We start from the raw sequence: 15871 nt of genomic DNA, 5'->3' as shown, positions 1-15871 counted from the left end.
GGGCAGCTCAGCTCAGCTCAGCGACCAGTTCACAGCCAGCCACTCGATGCTCAGAGCTGGGTTTCCTCTTTACCTCCCCCAGCTGTGGTTTCTTTCTATTCTTTTCCTTGTCTTCGAGAGGTTCGGTTTTTTTACCAGTACTGCCGGAGTGAGTTCACTCTCACATCCACACCTGGCATTTGTCAGCTCTTCTCTTTCTGCAGCTCTCGGGACCCGCAGCCGTCCCCGAGCCCGTGCCAGGGGCCACCAGCGCTGCGGTCCCACCTGGTGCTCTGCTGGCCGTGCGGGATGGAAATCCCCGCGTCCATCTCCTCCAGGATCCTGGCCCGGGAGGGAGCGTGCCCCGGCTTCCCCCTGCTGCCCGGGGAACGCGGCTCCTGCCCTGCCTCCAGGGCAGCCCCAGGGCTCGGGGCTGGGCTGCAGGAGCCGCGGCTCACAGAATGCCAGCGTCCCCGGGGCTGGCAAAGCCCTCCCAGCCCGCGGAGTCCCAGCCGGGCCCCAGCCCAGAGCCCTGAGTGCCACCTCCGGGGGACACCTGCAGGGATGGGCACTGCAAAGCTCCCTGGGCAGTGCCACGGCCTGAGCACGCGTTCCTGCTGCAGTCCGGCCGCCGTCCCCGCTTTCCCCGCCTTTCCCCGAGCGCTGGGGCGTGGCTGTGGCCGCGGGGCAGGGCCCGGCGCCGGGCAGGGCCCGCGGTCCGGCCCTGTCCGGGGAGGCCGCGCCGCCGCCCGGCCCCGAGCCGTGCCACGACAGCCCCGCGCCGCCGCGCCCCGCCCCTTTAACGCCGCCGGGCGGTGCCTTTGAGCGACACACCGCGCGTCCAATGGCCGGCGGCCGCTCTCTACTCCGCGCCGGCTCCACCAATAGCAGCGCGGCGGGGGCGGGCCTTGCGCCGCTCCCAGCCCGTGTTTCCCTTGCTCTCTTAAAGGGGCCGCGGCGCGGCGCGGGCGGCGCCGCTGCGCTATGCGCGGGCGGCCATGCGATGGCGGTCGGTGGTGCTGGGGCTGCTGCTGCTGCGGCTCGGGCTGCAGGCGCTGCTGGTGCTGCTGCCCGCGCTGGCCCGCGGGCTCTGCCTGCACCCGCGCCTGCCCTGCCCCGGCCCGCGGCCGCCCGCGCTGCCCGGCCCGCCCGCGGGCGCCGCGGGCCGCGGGGCCCGGCTGTGGGGCGCGGCGGCGGGCGGCGATGAGTACGAGCGGCGCTACAGCGGCGCCTTCCCGCCGCAGCTGCGGGCGCGGCTGCGGGACGCGGCCCGGGGCATGTTCGTGTTCGGCTACGACAGCTACATGGAGCACGCCTTCCCCCGCGACGAGCTGGACCCGCTGCACTGCCGCGGCCGCGGGCCCGACCGCCGCGACCCGTGAGTGCGGCCGGGGAGCGGGGCCCGGCGGGGAGCGGCTGCTGAGGGGCCGGGTTAACGAGTGTGTGCTGGGGAGGAGCGGGTTAACGAGTGTGTGCTGGGAACCGGTTAACGAGTGTGTGCTGGGACCCGGTTAACGAGTGTGTGCTGGGGAGGAGCGGGTTAACGAGTGTGTGCTGGGGACCGGTTAACGAGTGTGTGCTGGGGAGGAGCGGGTTAACGAGTGTGTGCTGGGACCCGGTTAACGAGTGTGTGCTGGGGAGGAGCGGGTTAACGAGTGTGTGCTGGGAACCGGTTAACGAGTGTGTGCTGGGAACCGGTTAACGAGTGTGTGCTGGGGAGGAGCGGGTTAACGAGTGTGTGCTGGGGACCGGTTAACGAGTGTGTGCTGGGGAGGAGCGGGTTAACTAACGAGTGGGTGCTCGGACCCGGTTAACGAGTGTGAGCTGGGAACCGGTTAACGAGTGTGTGCTGGGACCCGGTTAACGAGTGTGTGCTGGGGAGGAGCGGGTTAACGAGTGTGTGCTGGGACCCGGTTAACGAGTGTGTGCTGCGGAGCGGATGGGAATGGCTGCTGCGGAGCGGGTGGGCACGGCGCGGGGCTGGCATCGCTCCGTGCGTGCCTCCCCGGGGGTCAGGCTGGGCCCAGCCTCCTCCCGGTGCTGCCCGGCCACGGGGCGCTTGGTAACGGGAATAAGCTAAAATACAACAAGTTTCAGCTCTCTGTGAGTCGTGGAGTGGTTTGGGTGGGAAGGGACTCTAAATCCCATCCAGTGCCACCCCTGCCATGGCAGGGACACCTCCCACTGTCCCAGCCCCAGTGTCCAGCCTGGCCTTGGGCACTGCCGGAGATCCAGGGGCAGCCCCAGCTGCTCTGGCACCCTGTGCCAGGGCCTCTCACCCTCCCAGGGAACAATTTCCTGTTAATATCCGGTATAAACCTATTCCCCTTAGGGTGGAAGCCATTTCCTCTTGTCCTGTTACTCCAGTCCCTCTGTATTTCTTGTAGTCTCCCTTCAGGTACTGGAATGAACTTCTTTCCATAGTGGGGCAGAGCTGTGGAACAGCTGCTCAAGGAGTCAAGGAGACATTCCAAACCTACCTGGATAGTTCCTGTGTCACCTGCTCCAGGTGACCCTGCCTGCACAGGGGGTTGGACTGGATGATCTGCACAGATCTCTTCCAACCTTAACAGTTCTGTGATTCTGCTCTTCCAGCTCCAACCTGAACATCAATGATGTCCTGGGGAACTACTCCCTGACGCTGATCGACGCGCTGGACACGCTGGCGGTGAGTCCTTGGCATGGGGACACTGCCCTGGCCACCCTGGGACCTGCCCTGGCTACCCTGGGACCTGCCCTGGCTACCCCGGGACCTGCCCTGGCCACCCCGGGACCTGCCCTGGCCACGCTGGGACCTGCCCTGGCCACCCCAGGGACTGCCCTGGCCACCCCGGGACCTGCCCTGGCCACCCCAGGGACTGCCCTGGCCACGCTGGGACCTGCCCTGGCCACCCCAGGGACTGCCCTGGCCACCCCGGGACCTGCCCTGGCCACCCCAGGGACTGCCCTGGCCACCCCGGGACCTGCCCTGGCCACCCCAGGGACTGCCCTGGCTGGGGGAACTCCCCAAGGCTTACCCAGGTGGTGCAAACAGCTGGATCATGAGCCAACAGCTGGATCATAAACCAGCAGTGTCACATGGGGGTAACAGAATGAGAGGAGTTGGAGATGTCAGCAGAGATTTCCAGAAAAGACAGAGGAAATTTTGGAGCTCCTCTCCAAGTTTCAGACGAGATCTCTTTGGGATGTGCCCAGCGTGGGTGGATTTGAACTGGAACTGCTGTGAGTTGCTGAGAGGTCCATCAGGAGGAGGGTTCATTGTGGGCACAGTGGCTGGAAGAGCCCTGGTTGTTTCACTTGGCAGGCAGGGCCTGACTGACACATAGATCTGTGTGAAGAGTGGTGAAAGGAAGGAGGGGAAAACCTGTACAGCTGCTTCTCACCTACATTTCTGATAAAACTGGAAGATAATGTGAGGAGAAGCTCATTTCTGTGCTAGTACCAGGGTATGGGGTCATGAGGAAGAGCTGGGCATTTTCAGAGACCCCAGCAGGTTTCATTATTCTCATCTGTGCAGGCAAGGCAGGTTTTGTGCCTTCTGGAGTGTCAGGGCTCACTGATGTGCATCTCCTCTGGAGCAGAAGGTGGTTTGGGCTCTTTGGGATATAAAACCCTTCCCATTCTACCCTGGGACTGCAGCAGTGGTGAGGAGCTGCTTGAGCAGGGCAGCTCTGAGCAGAACTGAAAGCAGAAGTGAGGGAAATGTTGGGTTTTACTGAGAGAAGTTTGGGATCTGTGCTACGTGCCTGATAACGGAGCCTTGCTGTCCTCCATCACCAGTGGGGCAGTGCTTAACTTCTTTCCTCAAATGTAAAGGTTCTGGTTGCTACATCTCTTGTGTTTCAGAAGCTGCTGCATGGGGCAAGCCTGTTCTGCTCTTCATTGCTCAGACCAAACACGTGATGCTTCCCCACTGGGTCTGGGCAATGGGGACAGCTGGCACCTAGTGCTTTGGTTAAAAATTTAAGTATGTCCCAGCCTTTCCATGGGCTCAGGCAAGCAGGAACCTGGGTTTTCCTTCCACATTCCTGCTCCCCTGAAGCTCAGGCTGAATTGACATCTGTCTCTGGATGCAGTGGAAATCACTTCCTAGGTTAGACCTGTGGGAAGCAGGCACTCCTGGCTGTGCAGTGTTGGGTCAGGAGCATGACAGGTTGGACTGGCCTTTGGTCAAATAAACATTCAATCAAACTTCATTGTTCTGCAAGTTGTGTTACGTTTTAAGCAAGTTGTGTCAGTTTTAAGCTGAACTTAACTCTTGAACTGATAGTTCAGGCAGTTTGAATACTCAGTGTGCTAAATCTGACTGCTTGGCTAAGATGTGAACTTGCCATTCTCTTCCCCAACCCTCTTCTGAAGCAACAACTGTGCAAACTAGCTTTGTTTTTCTGTAAAAGGTAATGGGAAACTCCTCAGAATTCCAGAAGGCAGTGAAGTTGGTGATTGACACAGTTTCATTTGACAAAGACTCAACAGTCCAAGTTTTTGAGGCAACAATCAGGTATGTGGTGCTGAGTTTCTGTCTTTAAAGGTTAAAGACTTGGTGTGTGTAATTCAAAGTGAAATCATTGATTAGGAGGTCTTTGGCAGGCTTTATTCCCTAAATTGTTCCTCAAGTAAGCTGTTTCTTAATATTCTATGAAAATATCCCATCCTTTCATATAGGAAACAATTTTAATCAGTCCTGTGTGACCTGGAGCAGTGAGACAGTGGTTGGCTCTGTGCTTGCAGCAGAGACTCAGATCTCTGCCCAACAAACAACCCTGGGACAGCTTTTCCCTGCTTTGTTTTTGTTTCATGGACTTCTGCTCACTTTCACTTTCATTTTAGATGAAAACCACTCTTCTCTGTTGGAAATGGGTTTAGATACTGTCTGATTTTGAAGGGTTTCATTTTCTGAGTGTCTCAAGCAGTGTTTATTCCTGCTTCACTTGGCCCTAACCCTAAGGCTTTATTTTTTTCTGATTACTAAGTTTATGTAACACTCTTCCTGCCATTTGCAGGGACAAGGAGGTCTTCAGTCCTAATCAGACTTGTTACAAGAACTCCTGGGTTAGGTAAATTTTGCAGAACCAGGTTTTGGAACTGTGGCTGACAGCAGCATGACTTGTACATGTGTTCACTACTGGTGGGGGAAAACCAGATCATTTTGTGTGGTGCCTGTAAGGAGCACAAAGTAATAATTCTGTCAGACAGGACTGCAGTAAGGTGTTTAGGTGAACAATGAGGTTCAGAACAGACTGAAAACCTGAATTTTCCTTTTCCCACAGGGTTTTGGGAAGCCTGCTGTCTGCCCACATCATAATTACAGACACCAAGCAGCCCTTTGGTGACATGACCATTAAGGATTATGACAATGAGCTGCTGCACTTGGCTCATGACCTGGCAGTGAGGCTGCTCCCAGCCTTTGAGAACACCAAAACTGGCATTCCCTATCCCCGGGTGAGTGGACACAGCAGCCCTGGGGGAAATTGGCTCAAAGCAGTGTTTCACCTGTCCTGCAACTTAAATGTTGTGCCCTTTTACGTGCACTTGGGGTATTGAGCCTGCTCTAAGTTATTCTAAAATGACACAGGGGAAACTGCCCTGAGTTTTTGTGACATGGGTAATACAAGTTGCTCCTTCTGTCTAGTAAATGTTTTCCCTGGGCTGATTTTTACTGTGTTTATTGTTCCCTGTGGGTCAGGAGTCATTTGTCCCTGTGCTGGTTGGCTGGAGCATTCCCTGCCCTGTGTCACACAGCAGCAAACAATACTGTCATTAACAAGGAATACTGTAAAGGCAAATAGCTGAGGAAAGTGACTCTATTGGTGACTTGCTACTAAAACAATTATAGTAGAATAAAACTCTTCTGAAATATTTATCATACTGGGCTTGGAATTTGCAATTTTCCTGAAGACTGCTCAGTGGGTTCTCAATACTCTGGGATTCTTGGATGCTGCAGCCTCTTGCTTTAAGCAGATGCAGTTGGCAAGGAGAAGGATGTCACTACTACAATCCTGGAACAATCCTAAGCTGCAAAACTAAAATTAGCACTTGCCTGGCTGCTCTTAATTTCTGGAGACAGCAGCACTGCCTTTCCTCCAGACCTGCCAGGCTGTAGAAATGTGAATTTTCACTTCTGTTCAGGGCCTGGTAAAGCAGCTGAGGGTGGTGTAACTTCCCTTCAGCTCTGTGTTCCAAGAGGAAGGGGAGGAGCATCCACTGAGGAAGCTCTTGGTTTCAACAGCACAAACGGAGGGGCAGCAAAGAAGGAAAAGCCTGAATGTTTAGTGAAAGGCATGAAAAAGTGAAGTTTGCAAGGGTTAGCAAGTATAAGAGAAAAATGAGGCTTGCCCACTTTAGGCATGATGCTGTAAAGCTGGAAGAAGAATGTCAGGAATTCTCCAGGAAAGCTTTCCAAGCAGCAGTGTGCTGGTTTTGTGTCTCTGTGCACATTCCATGCTGCACATTGTGCACTAACTACCAAAGAGGCTTGTTCCTAAAGGTGAGGGTGCAGCTGTGAGCACAGCTGGCTGAGTGCAGCCTGCCTGTCCCTGTTCACAGGTGAACCTGAAGAAGGGGGTTCCTCCAGACAGCCACAATGAGACCTGCACAGCAGGAGCTGGATCCTTGCTGGTGGAGTTTGGGATCCTCAGCAGGCTGCTTGGTGATTCCACGTTCGAATGGGTGGCCAGGAGAGCTGTGAAGGCCCTGTGGAGCCTCAGGAGCAATAACACTGGACTGCTGGGTAATGTCTGGGTGCTGCTGTGTTAGCCTGCCTCAGGCTGTGCCATCAGGCCACAGTTCCTTCACGTGCCCTCAACCTTTGTCCTTCTGCTCCCTCTGTAGCTGTTCGGTCACGTTCTCCTTGTGTACCCAGGGGATGTGTTGGACTAATGGCACTTTGGGGCTTTCCAAGAAAAATGGAGTCTCTGAAAGTCTCCTTGGGGCACAGGTTTTCAACTCAAATTTTTCACAAAAGTGGGGAATGGAACTGAAAGCCCTGATTTGTGTCCCCATTAATATAATTCAGATTGGCAGATGACTAAAAGTACTTAAAATAACTGCATGCGTGTGGGTGTTCCTCAGATGAATGCACCACTGTAGCACTTCATCTGATGTTAATCTTTGATTCTTCCTCCTTGGGAATTTCTGAATGTGTAATATTCCCAAGTCTTGACTGGATTGTTTCTCTCTGATATACTCAGCAACCTCAGACTAAACTTTTTGTTTGTTCTGAAAGGAAATGTTGTGAACATCCAGACTGGTCACTGGGTTGGAAAGCAGAGTGGACTGGGAGCAGGGTCAGATTCGTTCTATGAGTACCTGCTGAAGTCCTACATCCTCTTTGGGGAAAAGGAAGACCTGGAGATGTTCAACGCTGCTTATCAGAACATTCAGAACCACTTGAGGAGAGGGTATGTGATTCATGTCAGCATCAATTCCTTGAGCAGTGCATCCTCCAGCAGGATCTGGAACACATCTGTTTATAGTGCTTTGTGTCATGCTCTAGAAAATCTGTTCTCCTTTTTCTGTAAGAAGCAAAATATCATTTGCATGGTAGTGTCCTCATTCCTCAGCAACTGATGGGGTGTAGAGAAGCCAAACTGCTTCCTGTCCCATTTATAAATGTTAAGGCTGAAAAAAGTCTGGCACTGCAAAAGAAATGTTTTAAATTGGCTGCTTTGTTCTTCTGAAAGCCTGATCTTGCCTAGCATGACTTTTTGGTAGAAATTCTTCAGGCAGAGCTCTAAGATAGGATCCCTTTATGAATTAACTTCTCTGAGAGCATGACTGAGGTTTGGGTTCCTTTCACAAGGAGCCCAGCACAGCAAACCAGTGGCTGCTTGCCTTTGGTGGTGACAGTGTGCTGTGCCCTGCTCACAAAGTGAGCTGTGCCCTGCTCACACACAGTGTGTGCTGTGCCCTGCTCACACACAGTGTGCTGTGCCCTGCTCACACACAGTGCCCTGCTCACACACAGTGCCCTGCTCACACACAGTGCCCTGCTCACACACAGTGTGCTGTGTGCTGCTCACACACAGTGTGCTGTGCCCTGCTCACACACAGTGCCCTGCTCACACACAGTGTGTGCTGTGCCCTGCTCACACACAGTGCCCTGCTCACACACAGTGTGTGCTGTGCCCTGCTCACACACAGTGCCCTGCTCACACACAGTGCCCTGCTCACACACAGTGTGCTGTGCCCTGCTCACACACAGTGTGCTGTGCCCTGCTCACACACAGTGCCCTGCTCACACACAGTGTGTGCTGTGCCCTGCTCACACACAGTGCCCTGCTCACACACAGTGTGTGCTGTGCCCTGCTCACACACAGTGAGCTGTGCCCTGCTCACACACAGTGCCCTGCTCACACACAGTGTGCTGTGCCCTGCTCACACACAGTGCCCTGCTCACACACAGTGTGTGCTGTGCCCTGCTCAGGCAGAGCACTGCCCTGTTGCTGTTGTTCCCTGGCAGGAGGGAGGCCTGCAATGAAGGAGAAGGGGACCCTCCCCTGTATGTCAACGTGAACATGTACACGGGCCAGCTGATGAACACCTGGATTGACTCTCTGCAGGCCTTCTTCCCTGGACTGCAGGTAAGCTTTCCTTCTGGTAAAGGCCCATCCTAATCCTGGGCTGGGAATGAGTCTGAGTTCTGAGCTGAGCTCCCACCTGTGGGTTTGCATCTGGCTGCTCTGATAAGAGTTCAGTTCAGCTCTGCATTAACACAACAATGTGGGGAGGCCTGGCCTGTTCTCTGCTAGATCTGAGAGACTTTCAACTTCCCTCTTTTAACCTCAGCATTTGTATTCTGTGCTGTGAGGCTCTGCTAAAGCTTCTACTGCAAAGAATGAATGCATTAGTACTTTTGGGGGTTATTTTCTGTGTGTTTTATGGGAGAAGGGTTGTATTTGATGCCTCATTCTCATCTTTGCTGGCCTGCAGCACTAAGTGTGTTCATGTCTGGCTGCTCTCGTGCCCAGGTGTTGATAGGAGATGTGGAAGATGCCATTTGTCTCCATGCCTTCTATTATGCCATATGGAAACGCTATGGGGCTCTCCCAGAGAGGTACAACTGGCAGCTGCAGGCCCCAGATGTTCCCTTTTACCCGCTGAGGCCGGAGCTGGTGGAGTCCACATATCTCCTTTATCAGGTATTTGACTTCCCTGAGTTGCACATCGTGGCTTGGCCAAAATGCTTTTGTTCAGAAAGTCACTTTATCCCCCCCGAGCTCTGGCCAGCTGAATTTTGGCAGCCCTGGAGCTGCCTCTTGTCATGTGGAGTCTCTGGGCAGGCACTGCAGTGTTGTGCAATGTTGTTGCTCTGCTGTTTGCCTTTTTTATAAGGCAGGCAAAAACAACACTAAACAACCTTTTCTAAAAGCTGCTGGCAGATTTTTACAAGGCAGAGAGACCTGTGACTGCTCAACCAAAATTGTTGAAGTAAATGTAACAGCTTTCCTTGCAATACTGCCCAGGCACAGGTAGAATAAACTAAAATAACTGTCTGCCTACAAGGAAGGGATCAGAGAGTTTGGATTTACTGCAGGTTTTCTAGGATTTGCACTAAAGCAAATGTGAGAAGCTTGCACTGGCTAATCTAAGTCATGCTCCTATAAAGATAAGTGTGCTGTGATACACAAGACTCTGGTACCAATAGGCCTTTGTTGTGTTATTTTTACAGGATTTCAGAATTGCTGACTCTAACTCTTGTCTGTCTTCCTTATTTAGGCCACAAAGAACCCATTTTACCTTCATGTGGGAATGGATATTCTGCAGAGTTTGGAAAAATATACAAAAGCAAAGTCAGTCTTCAATGTTCTTTTCTTCTCTCAGTGCTATTTATCTACATTTTATTATACAAACATTATATAGAATCCAGTCTGCCACATGTAGGTAAACCAGAAAACCCAGCCCTCCTTGAAAGCCACAAGTGATGATTTATTTATCGAGCATTTCTTTCTTTCCCATCTGAAAATGAAATTATAGTCCAGTGGCAACTTTATACCTTTGGAATTTTATCACTGCCTTTCAAAATGCTTTGTTGATCATCAGCTCTAAAAACTGCTGAAAACAGTAGTTGGGATTTTTCCTAGGGATCCTGCAAGGTGATTTCTCAGCTCATGGTGTTTAGCTGAACTGAGGGATGGCCCCTAAGGCAGATGCTGTTGGATATCAGCTTCCATTCAAGACAGCAGCAGTGAATCCTGACTTTAATACTGAGTAGCTGAACTTCTTGCAAGGCTCAGGGGGAAGACAATGAATTTTTATTCCTTATTATGAATTGACTCATTCTCTAGACAAATGTGTAGTGACTGCCAGGTCAGACATTGCTGCTGAGTGGGGTTCAGGTGATCACAGAGCCCTCAGCACCCCAGAACCAATAACCAGTGAGTGCTTGCACAACACGCCTGTTCCATTTGAACTTCACCCCTGGCAGCTGGAGTGCTCTGAGGTGAGGGGACATTGGAGAGCAGGCCAGCTGGAACTGAACCCAAACCCATGTCCAATGTTGCAGGTGTGGCTATGCCACGTTGCACCACGTGGTGGAGAAGACGAAGGAGGATCGAATGGAGAGCTTTTTTCTCAGTGAAACCTGTAAATATTTGTACCTGGTACGTGTCTGTTCCTCAGTGCCAAGGCAACGTGCACAAAAATGGCAGAGGAGGGGGCAGGAGGTTATTAATTATTAATTAGAAGCTGGCTTGGGGGTGGGGCACCATGACAACCTGCTGGGCTCTGGGGTTTGTGTGTGGGGGTGATTCAGGCTGAGCTAATCTTCTGTGACCTCACCCCAATCTCTGAGCTGGGGCAGCTGCCCAGGTGTGGTTCCTGAACCTGGAGAGCTGCAGATCTCTGGGAAGAGGCTGCAAAGGAGAGGGAGCAGGGCTGGAGGGAGCTGCTGCTCAGCTCTCAGCTAATTGCTGCTTGCAGCCCTCCTGCCTGGGGCAGCCTCTGCTTTCTCCCCGCTGGGCTTTAGCACTCAGAGGAGAAAGCATTTGGGCTGACATTGCCTAAACTCCTGTTCTCAATCTCCTTTAGTGCAGAAAACCAAATAAATCTGTGACTGAGTGGATGCCAGCCTAGAAATGCCTCACAGAGCAGCTTAGACAAATAAGGGCTCTTTAAGTTGTGCGAGAAGTTTTTCTTCTGCTCTCCTCTTTTAACTGCTCAGATCAATCCCTTGCATTAAGACTATTTATTTCCATCTGCTCCAGCATTATTTAGCCCTAAAAGGTGTTTTTGTGTGATCCTTCAAAGCGTGAGTACCTGTTTCCAACTGCTTGTTACTGGGAGGTGGAGGCTGTGGCACACCTACAGTGACTGTCTCTCCCACCCATCTCTCCTTCAGTTGTTTGATGAAGAGAATCCAGTGCACAAATCTGGGAATAAGTTCATGTTTACTACTGAGGGCCACGTCGTGTCTGTGGACGAGCGTTTCCGGACCTCGCTGTGGGAGGACATCCTGCCTGCACAGGAGGGCAGCGCCCACAAAACCAAAGCCACCGAGCTCAAGGCAGCCAACTTCAGCTCCAACGTAAGGAACACACAGGCTGCTCCTGCCTGGGCAGGGAGAGGGCCAGGCAGGGCAGACTGAGCCTTTGGAAGTGCTGCTGTGGAGCGTTTCCTTTAGAAATGCTCAGCACCCGAGGAGCTCCCCTGAAAAAGCACTTTCAGCAGCAGCGTAAATGGGATTGTGTGTGGGATTCTGGTGAAGGTGAAACCTGTCCCCTTTGAAGTATTTTGCAGCTGGTTTTTCTTTGTTCTTTGTTAATTTACTTGCAGTTATTTTTCCCTTCCCCTTTTCTTGGCCCTTAAAACTCTCCAGTGTTGCTGTCAGGGGTGAAGGGAGAAGCAGAGGGTCATCTAGACCAAGCTTTGTCTTCCTCAGTGTGGTTTTGGGGACCTTTCTTAGCAAGGCCTCAACTGACCCCAGAGCTGTGGCTCCAGTGCCCATCACCAACCAAAACAGATCTGGTTTTAATCACAGAATGGTTCCAGTTGAAAGGACCTTAAAGATCATCTCATTCCACCCCCATGGGCAGGGACACCTGCCACGGACAATTTTTTAAAATATCTCCTGGTGGGTTCTGGTGTGGTTCCTTCCCTCCTCCCTGCAGAGCTCCAGAAAAAAGAGCATTATTTTAAATGTTCACAGTTGTCATAGTGAAGGAAATCTCAGTTGCACAACAAGCTGTGCTGTGTGTTTGGAAGCTGCAGCCTGCACTGAGGAAACACTTGCTGCTCATTTATGGGATTTGTGCTGGAAGTCGGCAAAGAACGAGGGAAAGTTGGAGGAAAAAGTGTTATTTGGTGCAGTTTTCGGTACTGGGAGGATCTGAAAGGTTTGCAGAGGGGATGGGCTTGCCTGGGTTTGGATCTGAGTTTTTAAAAGATGTCAATTTTCTCAACAGTGTAACAGAGTCCCTGATGAGAGGAGGTACCTGCTGCCCCTGAAGAGCAACTACATGAGACAGATCGACAGAATGGTGGGGCTGATCTGAGGGGCTCTGCAGGGGAACTGGGGAGGAGCTTGGCACTCCTCTGCAGACATTGCTCCCCTTCAGCTGCTCCCTGCACAGGCTGAGTCCCCCAGGTGTCCCCTGGGCCTGTGGTCAGCCCTGGGCACAAGGGAGAGGGAGCTCAGTCCTCCGAGCTGGGGTAACCTCCTGTGCCACCTGAACAAACAGCTCTTGTTTCAAGACTTCCTATGAGAAATGTTGTTGCAAATGAAGGCTGAATATATTTTAAAAGAAAAAGAAGGCAAATTGGCCTGTGCCACTTAGCTACCTCTTTGTAGCTGTGTTACAAATGTCCCTCTAGAGCAGGGTCTGGTATTTAATTTGAAATGATCTCGGGGCCTGGGGAAGGAGTGGGGAAGTGCAATTTTTTACACCAAGTTGAATTATTGAATTTTTCTGACTAGCAATACACAACCTAAAGGTCTACTCAGGTAGGAACCCACTGGGTTTGCTGAAACAAAACTGCTCTGTGTACTCTTGGAAAGATCACTCCTGGTGGTGTAAGAGCTGCTGGTAGAGTCTGACATCCCTCACACCACAGCTGATAGGAGCTGCAGGGCTGTGAGAGCCTGTAGCTGCAGAAACCAGTGATCAAACCAATCCAGGTGCCTTTTTGGAAGGGAATGGGGGGGAGGGAAGGGGGAATTGCAAAGCCACTCAGGCAGGAGTTCCCAAAGTTTCCTTGTTTGCCATGTTCTAGTGCCTTTTCAGAGAGATGCTGCTAAGAACTGGTGTCACAGTACATGAAGAACAAACTATTTCACATTCCTGACAGGATTCATGTGTTAGTGCCTTAAGTTCTCTTCACTGGCAGGGAAAACTGAGCTTCCTTGGGAAGATGGAAAAGTATTTCTGATGAGCTGGTTGCAAAATACAGTGGAACCCAAAGTCACTTAAAAAGAGATGTTTGGAGTTTTTTTGAAGATACTGGAAAAATATCTGTGAACTTTCAGGAAGAAGGCAGTTAAGGGCTTGAGGGATGACAACAAACTGAGGCCAAAACAACTATTTTAAATATAGCAAGTTGGTTTTTTTTTCCGGTGGTTGCTTATATACTTCTAACTTTTGACTACAGTGGAAGTAGTAGAATGTTATTTTTGGGTTAATGACTTCTAAATTGAGGCATAAATACAAGGGCAACTTGATCTGCTGTATTTTCACCTTCTTACAACAACACTGGTTTTCATAAACCACCTGTTGCAACTCAGAACATTTCTAATAAATATTAAGTTTGTGCTGGAGAGGTTATTGTTGGAATCTTTCAATGTACAGAGGCATCTCAGGGACTTTGTTGTAGAATCTTCTATTCCATGATAGTTGAATCTTGTATTCAGGCAAAAAAAAAAAAATCATCATCAAGTCTTCTTAGTCTTATTATGTGTGTTTGAGGGGGTGAAGGGTTGCAGGGGGGAGAGGGAAATAGGTTAAAATTTCCCAAAATATTGCAATAGAAGGGGTTGCCTTGGTGTTTGAGGCAGCTGGTGATTCCAGCTCCTGTAGAATTGCTTTGCCAAAGGTATTACCAGAGTGTCTGAGTTGTCTGTTTCAGAGGAAAAGAGGAATTCAAGGTGTTGTGATGCAGAGAGGTGTTGGGAGAGGTTCAGGCTGTGCTGCCAGTACAGGGTGAGAAGGGCAGAGGCACAGAGGTCTGGGCTCTCAAATGCTGCTCCTGGGCCAGCTGGGCTCAGCCAGCTCTGGAATGAGAAGTGGTGGGGTGGGAGCCCAGCACAGCACCCCACACTGGCTGTGTGAGCTCACGGGGTGGCAGTGCCAGGGGGGGCAGGATTTGGGGATGGGCAGGACACCAGGAAGAACAGCACACCAGGACAGACACACCCTCAGTGCAGTGGGGGCTTCTCCTGGTCCAGGTTTGTCCCTGACTCCCAGTTGAGCTCCCTGAATGTGACTCTGGCCACTCTCTGTGATTGTGCCTTCTGAACTCCTGAACCCAGGAGAGGGTCCCAGCCCAGGATTGTGCACAGAATCTGTTCAGAGCTTTCCAGACAGAATTCCATGACTGTGAGGAAGTTGCACAACTGTTTTGCTATTGTGTTTTCCTTGTGATTGCCAGGAGTAGTGAAAGGTGGCTGAGAATGAGAGCAGCCCAGACAGGAATTGCAGCCTTCCAGCCAAACACAGTCAGCTTCCCTTGGGAAGTGCTTTGGAATTTCTGCTGCCAGGTGATGTGACAGTCATCTTTCCATAGGAATGCTCTTTATCCTCACAGAAGCTGGTGGTAAAAACTCCGTGTTCCATCAGGAGCCAACTTTTCTTCCTCTTTGTTCTAAAACTGCTTGGATATGTGTTTACTCTGTAAGGACAGGGCACCTGTTATGAACTAAAATGAGAGCTTTTGTACAAGTCAATGGCATCAAAATGGAGCTGATAACAGTGCTGGAATCACCTGCTGAAACAGACTCTTGTATTTCTTGGTATCGTGCAATATCAGGTTTTCTGAACTGAAAGTGCCATCTATGCTTAATTGTTATTTATCCATGAAGTATTTAACTGAGGACAGGAAACTTGGAAGAGGACCAAATGTGCTTTCATGAAATGTCCTGAATTTTCAACACTTGGCTTGCCTTTTGCAAATCTCCATTAAAAAATAGTGTGTTTGACTACTTTGATGTGTGTTTTTCCTGTAGGGGACCTCCCTGCACCTTCTGTACACTGGGATTTCATCTGGTTAGAGCTGGGAGAATCCCATTTATTCTTCCTTCAGGAGAATAAACCCACCCCAAAACAACAGGGCTCTCTTCTCCCCTTGTTCCCCTTTCTCTCCATGAGGATTTGGGGGCAGCTGAGAGCAGGGATTGGTGTGGGATAGGTGAAGTGTGGCAGTTCTGTCTCTTGAGCAGGTCCTGACCTCCCTGCTGGGATCCCCAGTCCTTTGTCCAATCAGTCCATGAAAAACCTGGTTCAGGTGGGAATTCTGCACCAAGAACCTTGCTGGGCTCTCTCCAGCCCATGGATAACCAGCCTGGGAATCAGCTCGTGCTGGGTTTGAGAACAGGAACGTGGCAATGAGCTGTCTGACCATCACTCTTTGATTTATTGGTTCTCTTTTGCTGCTTTTCCCTCCTGGATTTGTTTGCTGTCTGATGGGCATTCTCTCTTGTGCTGTTTCCTGGTTTGCAGTCCTGGTGCAGAGGCTGCTGCAGCTGGCAGGACGTTTGCTGTGTCTGGATCAATCTCCACGTTCCAGGGAAATGTCTGCTGGACATCCACGATGGGGATTTTGCAGTGCTTTTCAAATTCCTCTGTGTTTTTGGATAGTGACATCTTTGCCTTTCTTTACTTTTGCTGCACTCAGACTTCTAAGAGTCAACTCTAAAGTGAATGTAAAGGGGCTGAAATGCTGATTTTGGGGCAAGCACCCCAGC

At 51.3% G+C, this 15871-nt stretch overlaps 1 protein-coding gene across 1 annotated transcript; it reads left to right on the top strand.

Annotated features, from left to right (window-relative positions):
- The first annotated feature begins 375 nt into the window (after window positions 1-375).
- EDEM1 (ER degradation enhancing alpha-mannosidase like protein 1) lies at window positions 376-15106 on the top strand. The gene is made up of 12 exons (XM_053989137.1): window positions 376-1357; window positions 2575-2647; window positions 4377-4480; window positions 5250-5421; window positions 6526-6709; window positions 7205-7379; window positions 8441-8561; window positions 8949-9119; window positions 9697-9770; window positions 10484-10580; window positions 11318-11503; window positions 12381-15106. The coding sequence occupies exons 1-12, from the start codon at window positions 978-980 to the stop codon at window positions 12468-12470; spliced, it is 1827 nt and encodes a 608-aa protein (XP_053845112.1). The 5' UTR covers window positions 376-977; the 3' UTR covers window positions 12471-15106.
- The last annotated feature ends 765 nt before the right edge of the window (window positions 15107-15871 follow it).

Source organism: Vidua macroura, chromosome 13, assembly GCF_024509145.1.
Source record: "Vidua macroura isolate BioBank_ID:100142 chromosome 13, ASM2450914v1, whole genome shotgun sequence".
NCBI lineage: Eukaryota > Metazoa > Chordata > Aves > Passeriformes > Viduidae > Vidua > Vidua macroura.
The sequence above is the reverse complement of the archived record's forward strand: the minus strand, read 5'-3'. Positions and strand labels throughout refer to the sequence as shown.

Bases quoted from the DNA above. Each gene is read 5' to 3' on its own strand.
- EDEM1 (XM_053989137.1), top strand. From the start codon at position 978: ATGCGATGGCGGTCGGTGGTGCTGGGGCTGCTGCTGCTGCGGCTCGGG. The intron at 7,380-8,440 runs GTATGTGATTCA...GTTCCCTGGCAG, and splicing joins CAGAACCACTTGAGGAGAGG to GAGGGAGGCCTGCAATGAAG. The intron at 11,504-12,380 runs GTAAGGAACACA...TTTTCTCAACAG, and splicing joins CAGCCAACTTCAGCTCCAAC to TGTAACAGAGTCCCTGATGA.